General features: G+C 42.0%; 1 protein-coding gene across 3 annotated transcripts in view; it reads right to left on the bottom strand.

The window, feature by feature from the left end:
• Positions 1 to 13,059, bottom strand: part of GFRA1 (GDNF family receptor alpha 1) — a 191,336-nt gene that overhangs the window by 58,487 nt on the left and 119,790 nt on the right. For all 3 annotated transcript variants that reach the window (XM_079136641.1, XM_079136643.1, XM_079136642.1), the window contains one exon: positions 1,430 to 1,766. In XM_079136641.1, coding sequence (XP_078992767.1) covers positions 1,430 to 1,766 — 337 coding nt within the window. The remainder of the gene's footprint in view (positions 1 to 1,429; positions 1,767 to 13,059) is intronic.

Here is a 13,059-nt window from a genome sequence, read left to right as displayed (position 1 = left end):
TGCTCCTAGCTCACAGCTCAGAGTCCCTGAGCAGGGCTTGGAAATGAGGAAGTGTCTTTGGAGCTGTACTTCAGGAACACCTGGCTCCTCTCAGCATGCAAACTGCTCATGTTGCACTTGGTCATCTGAGTCCCTCCTCATACAGCGGGTCACCTCCTTCCAGGTATACAGAAACACAAAGGAGAGGGATATTACTCCCAGATCTTCACTATGAGAGCAGGAGAAAAATAATGAGGACTTCATTTTCCTTTCTGGTTTAAAGAAGGAATGGGATCCCATTCTACTGGAATAAAACATGTTGATCAGAAACTCAGTTGACCAGAGTTCTCAACATATCAGACCTTCTTTCCCTCTCTCTGCCCTTCAGAAATGGGGAATTGAAAATAAGCACCTAGTTGTACTCTCGCCTACTTGCCCACCTGTCTAAAGCTTATTGAGCACACAGGACTTTGTCAGAGATGGCACAGAAGGCTTCTAGATTCTACCTTGGGGACAATGTGTGGGTGTTATCCAATAAGCTGGCCCAGCTGCATCTCCAGCTCAGGATCCAGCTCGCTCTTCTGAATGAGGCAGCAGCACAGCCCCAGTCTGCAAAGACTCAATCTCTGCTTATCAAAGTCTACTTGCTTTGATCAGCAACTGAACTCAGTCCTATGTTCTGGAAGGACATACATCAAATTGTCAACCGTGGTTGCCTGAGGGCTGGGGCTGAGTGGGAGCAGAGAGAGGGGTACTTTCTCTTTTCACTCTACCAACTCTATATAGCTTTTTCTCTTTTTATATGGAGAGTGTATTCTGGACTCCTCCAAACATTAGAATCAATTAATAAATGGTCAAGAAGGAAAAGGAAGCAAATGTTCTCAAAAGCACTTAGATGGAGGCTAAGGTGGAAGAAGAGCTAGGCAGGAAGGTACCCACTCTTTGTAGCCGCAGAAAGATCCAGAACAGATATTCTCAAAACTGTCCTCCCCAGATTGGACGTGGCTCAGCTCACTCCCTCTGAACTGTCTTCCAGTTTTCTGCCCCTGAAGATCAAGAGCCTCCGTACTTCCAGTCAAATCCTCCCTTGACTTTCTTGAGCTCTGACGGCCCCTGAAGACTTGAGGAGTGGCCACCTGCCTGCAAGCTCACCTCAACCAGGTGATCCCCTCCCCATCAGAGAGGTGCTCAGGACACGCAGTGCTATTTTCCTGATTCCAGAACCTCTCAGCAACTCCCAAAGATGGAACTGTCCCCAGGGTGACAGGATGAACAACTGGGAGGAAATGCATTTTAGAAAGGGAAGTCCCTCTCCCACTGATCGCTTCAGAGGCACAGTCCATGCCTCGCTCTCTGCCTTGGGAGCAGCACAGAAAACGGAAGCCTGACAGCTGGGCAGGCCACCAAGGCCCCCTGCAACTCGGTTACCACCCGCCACTGGAGCTCTTACCTACAGATGTAATTCGTCTTGCAGGAGTCCTGCAAATTCAGGCAGTTGGGCTTGTCCCGCTCCTCATAGGAGCACACGGGCACGATGGTCTGTCGCCGCCGCTCTGTGCAGGCGATGTCCCGGCAGGAGCAGAACAGCATGCCATAGCTGTGCTTGGCCGGGACCTTGTCAAAGAACTGCCGCAGGGCCTTGTGGCATTTGCGGCGGTTGCAGACCTCGTTGGACATGCTGGTGGTGCACGGGGTGATGTAGGCGCTCCGATACTTCTTGCAGGTGTCATCCAGGTTGCAGGCCTTGGCTGCGTCCAGGCAGTTGTTCCCCTTGGGAATGTGTTCCACTGCAAGGCAGAGAGAAGCAGTGAGATGGCGGTGTGGCAAGATCCCTGTTTGCACTGAGATCTTGACATTCACCTGGCCGGGCTGGCAGCTCTAGAACTCAACAGATTTTGGAGCTAATAACTTAATGACTTCATGGCAAGGAGAAAGTGTTCGGGGTGCGAACAATGGGAGTGTACAGCGACACACAAGCCCCTGGTATTCCCCTAGATGTGAAAATAAGTAGGCGCTATGGAGTGAGGCCAAAGGAACTCAGGCACCTGCCTGGCTGGGAGCAAACAAGGCAACAGGAGAATGTTTCCAGCTCCTGCTCTGTAAACTGAAATTAGGATCAAAGAAAACAGCAACAAATTATATACTTGTTCATGATACAGTATATAAATGATATGCTGAATGCAAGTATAATTGCCATGCAATCCTTCAGGAATATAATTATGTAATAAATGCATATAGTACATGCTAATTACTATATGATTACAGAGTAATTACATGGTTATTTGAGCCCAGAAGACAAAATATTATGCCAGCCTCTCTAAACAGGAAGAAGCAACTACAATGAAGCTGCATTTAAGTTTCAGCTCACAGGCCACTGGAAGAAAACCAGAATAAATCACATAAAAATTTGCAAACTTCAATTACCACTTAACTTGCCACATACAAAAAGTCAGTTCTATGAGTACTGAAGTTTCCAATTAGGAGAATTCAGCTAGGAATTTTGGATTGAATTTCAATGGGCTTCAAAGCATGGGTTTGTAGGAATCTCACAAAACATATGCTGCCTTCCACTCAAGCCCTCTCTGCTCCTGCTGCCAGAGAAACCAGTGCCATCCACTGTGGGGCTGTTCCCCTACAGCCTGGACAAGAGCATCCGGGACCTGTGTCCACTGGGTGGCTGGGCATGCTAGCCAACACCCCACCCAATGGGTAAAGTTACAAATAAATGGAAAAGGGGGCTCGAGCTGGTTCCTACATAGGGGTGCTCTGCAGGGAGAAGGAAGTGATGGAAAAACTTGACAGAGTCAAAAGGTAAGGTGGAAGACTGATAAGTAGGTGTACCAGTGACCCTCTGGAGAGGACAGGAAGGTGGCAGATAAGTTATGCATAACTATGAGATTAGACACCCCAGCAAGTCCCTGCTCCGCCCTCAGCCCCTGTGTGAATTCTGTGACTCCCTTCCAACCTGTTGTTGAGGGCATTTGGAAAATTACAAGAGAGAAGAGCGTCCAGGAGGGTTGTGGGGGACTGAAAGACAGGGCATTGCATTCTCTGCACATCTAAAGGGCACACGGAATGTTATTCTACCTTAAAAAGGTAGGAAATCCTGCAATCCAGAACAACAGGAACGAACCTTGAGGACATGACACCAAGTGCAATAAACCAGTCAGAGAAGGACAGATACTGCATGACTCCACGCCAAGAGGAATCTAAAATTCTCAAACCTACAGGAGCAGAGAGTGGGAAAATGCTGGCTGGGGGGGGGATGGGTGGGGAGTTGCCACTCAGAGAGAATAAAGTTATAGCTGGGCACACTAATAAGTTCTAGGAATATGCCTTCAACCTCCTTCCTGTAATCAGTTATCAATACTGTACTGTGGACTTAAAATTTTTTCAAGAGGGCGGATTGCATGTTAAAAGTTCTCATTATGATTTCGCACACAAAAATTTTAATTAAAAAAATTTCAGGGCACACAAAGTAATTTCAACATTTCAGGGAAAGGAAAAGCCTTGCTCGCCGTATCGCCGGGCCTTGCTTTAAGAATACCCAAAAACTCTGAGACCACACCTTCTACTGGGGCACCACGAACCGTGTTTTATTTTGTGTCACAGGTTCATGTTTCTGACATCTGCATACAGAAAATTTAATGTGGAAGATAATAAACAAGAGACGCAGCCTTTCTGGGGTGTGTGGCTCAGGGGCTGAGCAGCTACACAGGCAGCCCTGCCGGGTTAACAAGCCACCTGGAGCTGTCCCTCCATCACGCTCTTCCAGGCTTGCTCCGACCCCAAACGCAAGACTCCTCGGACTAGAGGAGGGAAGCCACCATGTTCCTTTCCACAGACACCAGGGCCTCCAGGCCTTGGCCGCGCTTCCAGCCTTCCCCTTTTAGACTTCTAATGCTGTGCTACTGGGCCCAAAGACAAGGATTTACATTCTTGAAGGTCTACCATTTTCTAGATTTCTAAGTTATGCATTTTTATGATAATCTAAAAGAAATTAATAACGCATACTCTGGATCATCTGGATCAGACCCTTAAGCTGAATCTAGGTACGTGTATCATTTAACTACCTGCATTTACTTCTGCATTGGTGTGCAATGATACCTGCATTTACTTCCGCATTGGTGTGCAATGAATGGAACTCTATAATCTTTCACTGAAAGTAAAAAAAAAAAAAATGGAGGCACAGAAGTGGATTAATAATAGGTAGGCAACGTAGCCAGCCAGTGATACATGAACAAGCAGTTCACACAAGTGGAGAAAAGTGGCAGAATGATGTCATCCTGTGGCACCCAGCAACACAAGCCTGCCAAACTGGAACACCCAGTGCTACATTCTGATCACAGACACCAACTGAGTTGCAGTAAACACTATCATCCCTCATACAAAATTAATGTTATTAGCTTGCATTTCACTTTTTTCAAAGTTTTGTTTATACTTAATTTAAATGTATTGCCTTTATAGTTATGTACCAACAAAGAATAAGGCTTTTTATGTTTATCCATTTTATATAATATTGCAATAAAAATAATAAAAGTCAGCACATCACATCCAGGAAATTTCTTTTTCTCTGGAAGTAGTCCATATAATAACACACAAGCTTGAAAAAAATTGGTCTAGTGTATATCTTCTTTGGTGTAATAATGTTAGTTGCCTTTTTAAAGTTGTTAAAACTGTATAAGCTATTAAGTTTTTCCTCTTGATGTTATCAAAAAAGAAAAGTAATATTTTAAAGGAAAAGCTTTGTACAAAGTGGAAGCAGGGTAAGTTATTTTATGTCTAAACCAATTGCTCAAAGCTAACTTCATTTAGCAGTGGCTGTGACTTAGTCTCACTTTCTACTGATTCTGTTTCCATCACTATACAAGCCTTGTCAGAGCACCTCTCAGTACCACTGTTTCAGAGCCTGTGACAAATTCCAGAATGTATAACCTGGCACATTCGGTAGGACAAAACCAATTATTCATGTCCAGATCACAGGTCAATGCATGACAACATTTTTGTTTCTGATTCAAAGCATTCACACAAAACATTCTCATGACCCTTCTCAACTTGATGTATGAGATCAGAACCACCCAGAAACAAGAGGCAAAAAAGAGGAAAGGAGAAAATAACAGATGAAGACTGCTGGCAAACATGGATGTAAAACTCTTCCCTGAATTTTGGTAAACTGTATTTAGCAATATGTTAAGAGGATAAGGTATCATGAACCAATGGTTCATAGCCCAAGAATGCAAGTTTGGTTTAATATTTTAAAATTAATGTAATTTATCACAATAACAGAATACAAGAGAAAACCATATGATTGTTTAAATAAAGAAAAAGCATCCAAAAAGTTTTAATACTCATTCTTCATTAAATATGTTCAGCAAACTAAGAGACAAGAGTCTCTCCAACCTGATAAAGTGCAACTATGAAAAACTTATCTAGAATCACATCTCATGGCAAAATTTTGACTGTCACTCCCTAAGATCAGGAACCAAGAATACCCACTTTTACCCCTTTGAGTCATACTGGAGCTTCTAGCCTTTGCAATAAATCAATGGAAAGAAATAAAAAGTATAGAAGTTGGAAAGGAAGACATCTCTATTTGCAGGTGACTCATCAGGCTCAGTGGCACACACCTGTAATCCCAGTGGCTCAGGAGGCTGAGGAGGATCTTGAGTTCAAAGCTAGCCTGAGCAACAGTAAGGCACTAAGCAACTCAGTGAGACCTTGTCTCTGAATAGAATACAAAGAAGAAGAAAAAAGGGCTGGGGGTGTGGCTCAGTAGTTGAATGTACCTGAGTTCAATCCTTGGTACCTCTCCAAAATCTATTTGTAGGTGACTTAGAAAAATACTAAAAATCTACAATAAGTAAAGGATACAAATTTAATGTACAAAAATAAACTGTACTTTTTTAAATGTTTGATTTTTAAATTTTTATTTTTTGACAAATTAACAATTGCATATATTATGGGATGCAATGTGATATTGTGATATCTATATATGACACTGTGAAATGATTGAATCAATCACTTCCATATGTTAGATGCAAAAAAAAAAAAGTCAAGAAATTTTTACATGTAACTTCATTTTTACAATAGTATCAAATAAAAGTACTTAGGAATGAATTCAACAAAGCATGTGCAAGACCCCTACACTGATTTTAAAAAATAAAAAAGCACAGCTGGTAAAAATTAAAGAAGTGTATACCATGTTCATGGATCAGAAGACTCAATATTATTAAGATGTCAATTATGTCCAAATCCTAGCATTTTGGAATGGACAAGCAGATTCTAAAATTTACATGGAAATGCAAAAAATACAGGATAGCTAAAGCAATATGAATAAGATAACAAGGCTGAAGGACTTACACCGATTTGCTATAAAGCTACAGTTACCAAGAGTGTGGTATAGCATAGGCATAAGCAAATTAAACAATGGAACATAAGACAGAACTCACAAATATACCCACATTGAATATAGAGTCATTGGACTTTTGATGACCTTACTAAGTGGGAAATTATTTTTCACAAATGGTATTAGATTCTGTGTACATGAAGTACTGGGATAAGTGAAACTAATTTATTATATAAAATAATCAAGAGTGGTTGCTACTGGAGAATGGGAGTGGGGACTGGCTGGGAAGTAAGAAGAAACTTTCTGAGGTGCTGGCAATGCTCTATGTCTTCACAGGGGCGTGGGTTTAGCAGCTTAGGTCAAAACTCAGAGAACGGGACCCTGAAGGCTGTGAATATGTAAACATCACCTCAGCAACAAAAAAGAACTAGACAAACATTGAACACTGGATATATATATATATATATATATATATATATATATATGCATTTAAGAGAGACTACTAAGATCTGCATTTTTAAAAATTTAAGGGATGGATAGAGGGACCCTTCATAAAGCAACTACATTCAAATGTTAATGGTAGAATCTAGGTGCTAGGGATATGCTAACTATAAAATATTTTCCACTTTTCTGTATGTTTGTAAATGTTCATATTGAAATTAAACCTCTATCTCTCACCCTGCAAAAAAAATCAGCTCAAAGTGGATCAAAAACTTAGGTACTAGAACAGAGACCCTATGCCTAATAGGAGAAAAAGTAGGCCCAAATCTTCATCATGTTGGCTTAGGACCTGACTTCCTTAACAAGACTCATAAGGCACAAGAAGTAAAATCGAGAATCAATAAATGGGATGGATTCAAACTAAAAAGCTTCTTCTCAGCAAAGGAAATGATCAATAACATGAAGGGAGAGCCTACAGAATGGGAGAAAACCTTTACCACATGCACCTCATATAGAGCACCAATCTTTAGGATATATAAAGAACTAAAAAAACTTAACACGAAAAAAACAACCCAATCAATAAATGGGCTAAGGAACTGAGCAGACACTTCACAAAAGAAGATATACAATCAACAAATACATGAAAAAATGTTCATCATCTCTAGCAAAATGCAAATCAAATCCACTCTACAATTTTATCTCACTGCAGTCAGAACAGCAATTATCAAGAATACAAGCAATAATAGTGTTGGTGAGAATGTGGGGAAAAGGTACACTCATACTTTGCTGGTGGGACTATGTGGTGGTTGTTGATGCAACCACTCTGGAAAGCAGTATGGAGATTCCTCAGAAAACTTGAAATGGAACCATTATTTGATCCAGCTAACCCATTCCTCAGTTTATACCCAAAGGGCTTAAAATCAGCATACTACAGTGACTCAGCCACATCAATGTTTACAGCAGCTCAATTCACAAAAGTTAAACTATGGAACCAACCTAGATACCCTTCAACAGATGAGTGGATAAAGAAAATGTGGTATATAACACAGTGGACTATTACTCAGTCTTAAAGAAGAATGAAATTATGGCATTTGCAGGTAAATGGATGGAACTGGAGAATATCATGCTAAGCAAAATAGGTCAAACCCCAAAACCCAAAGGCAGAATGTTTTCTTTGATAAACAGATGCTGATCCATAATGGGGGTGGGGTAGGGAAGAATGAAAGAACTTTGGATTGTGCAGAGGGGAGTGAGGTGAGGGGGTAGGGGGGTAGGAAGGACGGTGGAATGAGACGGACATTATTACCCTATATACATGTATGATTACACAACTGGTGTGACTCTGCACCACATACAGCCAGAGGAAGAAGTTGTGCTCCATTTGTGTACAATGTGTTAAAATGCATTCTACTGTCATGTAGAACTAATTAGAACAAATTTTTAAAAAAAGTAAAAAAAATCTTGGGCAAAGTAGGATCAGGTATACCTTACCGTGACTCTTTTTAAAAACATCATGCAGTTATACACAGCATATGAAAAATAATTCTCAGTCCCTCCCTCCCTTTCACCTTCCTTCTTACTCCCTCACAGACCCACCTCCACCTCTTCCGAGTGCTGCAGTCCTGCTGCCTTCAAGTTCAAAATAAATACTCCTGAAATCACAGGACACATACACGAGCGTGGAGTCTCCACCTGGCAAGATGATTGCTCCCCTGCATCTCTGAAATGGATCCCCCACTGCACAAAAGTCCTACTGCAGGACTGGAGGGCAGAAGGGTGAGTGGGGAGAAAGGTTCGAGGTATGCCAGCAAAGATCCCACCCCCAGCTCCCCTCGCCCAGAGGAGCAGGGGCGCGCCTGTGCTTTAGGATCTGGGCACAGTGCCCTGTCGCCTGCGTGGGAGGGCTTGGGAACAGCTTTGCCATAACTTTCAGGGCTGTCCTCTCCATAGTTCATTTTAGAGCTCGGCGTTACGACGCCGCGCCCCCTCCCCTCCACCTCTAATCTCTCCCTCCATCTGCTGTTATTCATTCTTTAACTTGGTAGAATGTCTGGGATGCTGTCTGAATGGGAATGTTCTCAGAATGAAGGCTGTTTACTAGAAATGCGTTTTCGGGGGGCAGGGCGTCTGGGAGTGGGTCTGCTCAGCTAACGTGCTCTCCAGCGTGGGCCCGCAAAGGCTTATGGAGGATGCCATTACACCAGCTTTTCATTTCAAAGCTCCACCCAGCCGTGTCTTTACTTTGCAGGTTACAGATTGCTTTCTCCACCAGCGTTCGAAGCCTCTCTGGCTGGGATGGCATCCGACTACGTCTTCTTTCTTATTTTCTTGGGCATGAGAGGGATAACATTCATCAAAACCAGAGGCCCAGACCCCAACACATGCTATGCAAAGGGCCGACCCTTGCCCCTGAATTGATGGATTAGGAATCAGGGGATATGGGGTTTAAGTGGTCCAATCACCTGGGTGTCTCTGTTAAATCAGTTTCCCTCTGTGGGCCTTAATTTCTCCATTTGTGAGATGAAATACCCAAGGAAACTCCAAAGGTCGAGATTCTTTGGTTTGATGGTTATAATATGATTTGCCTTTTCTAATTTTAACTTCATATATTTAGGATCAAGTGATGATCAGGGAGAGAATAAAACCCCAGTCAGCCTGAGGTTCTGTGTACTCCAAGGTGCTACCTCTCACTCTATGCAGCTCCGTGGAGTCCATGGACCAATGATTTCAACCCTGACCCGACAGCAGAGCAAATGTAAAGGTCCCTCCAACTCAGCGGGATGTGGAGATGTCAGGGATGAATTATGCCCAGAGAGAAGCTTTCATATTCTAAATTCCTCTGGAGCAAGGAACTGCCTTCATCCCCCAAACAATCCTCACACTGTCCCAAATCAAAGAGGCTATCACTGTGGCCGGCAGCAGCCCCTTTTTATTTACACTTAGAAAATGTCCCTGCAATTGGCAAACACCAGTGCCAGCTTACCAGTGGAAATGATTCAGGAGGAAACAGATGCAACCAGCTAGAAATTCATTTCTATAGATTAGGAGGTGGAATCAAGTAGTAAATGTATTAAAATATGCATGGCCCGCCTGCAAGGGGATGTAGTGAGCAGAAAGTTCAGGAGACACAGTGAGAGAGCGTTATTTACAAAGGCTTGCCCATTTCCGGGTATCTCCTGACTTCTTTCTAGGGCTGCAGAATTGAATTCACAACTCGTTCCCTCTTTCTTCAGACTTGATTAATCACCGCGTTAACATAACTGCTATTCTTCTTCTAATAGGCGCCCTCTCATGTGTTATCCCAGCAAATAAAAAATGGGCAAAAAGCACTCAGAGCTTTGCAGGGACGAGCAAGCTTTCCTGGAAGCTCATGTTGAGGGTTAGATCTGATATCCCTGTGGATCAGATGGCAAATCTGATCATACGGGTTGTGACCCTTGTAATAGATCCTTCAAGAGCTTGGCCTTTTCCAGCTGGGGTGCCAAAAATTACATTTAAAATGTGTGTGTTGGCTGTTGGGGCCCATTTTGTCTTTCACACACCGTTTCAGACCTATTGTATTACACAATGATGAATTCCCTCCTAGTCCTGTTTTTTCCATATCTTACACAACTACATTAAGCCTCAAGCCATACTCGAGTTTCCTCAGGGGCTGACAGCGATGGAATTATTTTGAATACCTATGAATCTGGAAATAATTCTTCTGTCTGGTGAAGACAGTTCCCAGCCTTAACCGCAACTCATCCCTTAGACTTCCATTTCCTTAATGTACTTACTGTCGCCTGCCTGCACCCCCACCCCCCGCCGCCTTCCATACCTTAAAAAATTAGATGTCGCCTATAAGGGGTGTACAAGTCACAGGCTGGCTTCTGCACAGTGATTAATAGTGCTGTCTCAGCAAATGGGATCATTACATTTTTAATTAACCTCTCCAACCTCCTCCACCTTTTCCTTTTGTTATACATTGGATCCCTGAAGTTTTCTATTTGTTTATGTTCAACAAGGTTTGAAACAAAGGCATGAATAATGATCCTGGATGATGCAGGAATCCGTGCTCCAGGTGATGTGTCTGGTGGATGAGGCACCTCGGTGTGTGTCAGATGCAGGGACAGGCACGCAGAACTTGGTGGCTGGGTTCCCACCTAATTTTTGTTTTGGCAGCTTAGTGTTATTTAATGGCCTTGGCTACCAGGAAACTGGCTTTTTAAAATCTCTTTCAACCTAATTATAATTATAGTGTATAAATCATACAATGATCAATTATAAAAATCTCGGGTTCATAAATATTTAACTTAGCATTTAAATCCACACTGCAGGAGTGCATGAAATTTCTGAGCCCATCTCTTTGCAAACAACTGCTTTATTACAGTTCCAATGCCAATTACTGCGAACTGCACCGAGTCTGTCTTGCGGCATACTCAGGCACGTATTTGAGCATAATGCCTTTCTGAGTATTAAAATGGCATGATTTCGTTATTTCTAAAATATGCATGCCTTCCATTAAAAATTTCTTTTTGCCAAGACTCCTATCGCCATCTTTTAATTCCTTAAGCATAGACAAGCAATAATTATGATATTAGACATAGATATACTCATTAAAATATATTTTATCTAATGTAAGATTGATTCCAAGATAATTGAGGTCAAATTTGTTTGGAAAATGTATTGTGACATGCGCAAATGCTGATGCGAAAAGGAAATGATCTTCCAGGAGGACTCAAGCAAACAGCTAAATATTTTTCAGCAAAATCATAAAAGCATAATTGGATTTCAATTTAGCAATAGTGGGCCTAAGACAGGCCATTTTTAATAATCTAATTATGTGCTCAGGGCCTATTCCAGAACTCAACGACAGCTACAGAACTATTAATTGTACTCAATCCTGTTGCATCTTCAACCATGAAATTCTCTATTACATGTAGGGCTGGTTCTCGGTTATGGTTCTTCTTATCCCCCCCCCCCCATCTCAGATAATCTTTATAGCATCCAAATATGCCTACTCCTTTGATTTTCTAAAAGCAAAATCTTTTAATGACTTTCTCTGGATCATAAAAGGAGCTCAGATTTGTGGTCCTTCTACAGACATAATGTACAGTGAGATCTACAAATATTTTCCCTATTTTTTATGAAGATGCAGCAAGCAGCACCCGCTTTTGTCTGGTTTTCATTAATTAATGGTATTTAATTGCTAACATCTCATTAGCAGTAAAATTAATGAGAATTTCAACTACAGGAAAAATCTGCATGATAATATAAACCTAATTCATTTTATGGGGTACAAAGTATAGTTTCACTAATGCCTAGTGGCATAAGCTCTACTGACATTTGGCTACTTCAACGGTAAAGGGGGTTAAGGGCCAGATACTACTACAAAACCAGGGCTGCTTCTCCCCAGAGGAAACAATAAATGTGGGCCAGTCCAGCAAGAAAGAATCCAAGACCACCAACTTTCCACCAACAGGTTGCTACACAGAGGACTGGAAGCACAATATGGAGGGGTTTGTTTAAAATAATTTTCTTCATTACTGTTAAATTAAAAGACACCCTGAAAACAATGCATCTAAACTTTTAAATTAGCAAACACAAATTTAGAAATGTCTAAGTATAGGACATGCCGGGCAGCTGGACACTTTATCTCAAGGAGGTTGCCAGCACTCCGGACGTTTCAGACATTTGGTGAAACTCTTTTCCTGGAACCCTGAAGCATGTTCTTTGAAATATCCTGCACTACACTGAGTCTTTGCATCAGGGGGTAGGTTTTAAAAGCCACATATTCTTTAGTAGTAAGAGTGTTGAATAAAGTAGGTGATGATGCTGGGTAATGCTTCAGGGGAGAAAATCAAGGATGAATATCTGTAAGGACTGAGACTATTACATGAAGTGGCTTTCTCTGTGGGCGTTGAGCCAAAGACAGGTGGCTCCTCAGGGCGGCTACCTGGAAGGAGATCATTCGTTTGGATGAACGTGTTCTGGGCGGGCTCCTGATCCACAGCCACATAGGACATCTGCCGTGTTCCTCTGACCGGCTGGAGCAACAGGATGTAATCTGAGGGAGGCAGAGGCCTGAATGTCATGTGCCCTATATAACTTCCTAAAATTTGTTCTAGTTTATGATATATACAGTGCAAAAAAAAGAAAAAGAAAAAAAAGAAAAAAAAAGTTTGCATTCTAAAGCTGAGGAATCCGCTGAAACAATGAAGAATGAAGAGGCTGAAGATCCTATTAAGTAGCCAGGATGATGCTGAGATAATAATGAATCATTGATGATGTCGGTGGTTGTCAGGACCCTCACA

This window comes from Sciurus vulgaris (assembly GCF_902686455.1).
Source record: "Sciurus vulgaris genome assembly, chromosome: 4".
In the NCBI taxonomy this organism is placed as follows: domain Eukaryota; kingdom Metazoa; phylum Chordata; class Mammalia; order Rodentia; family Sciuridae; genus Sciurus; species Sciurus vulgaris.
Note: the sequence above shows the minus strand (reverse complement) of the source record. Positions and strands in the feature narration are given on the sequence as shown.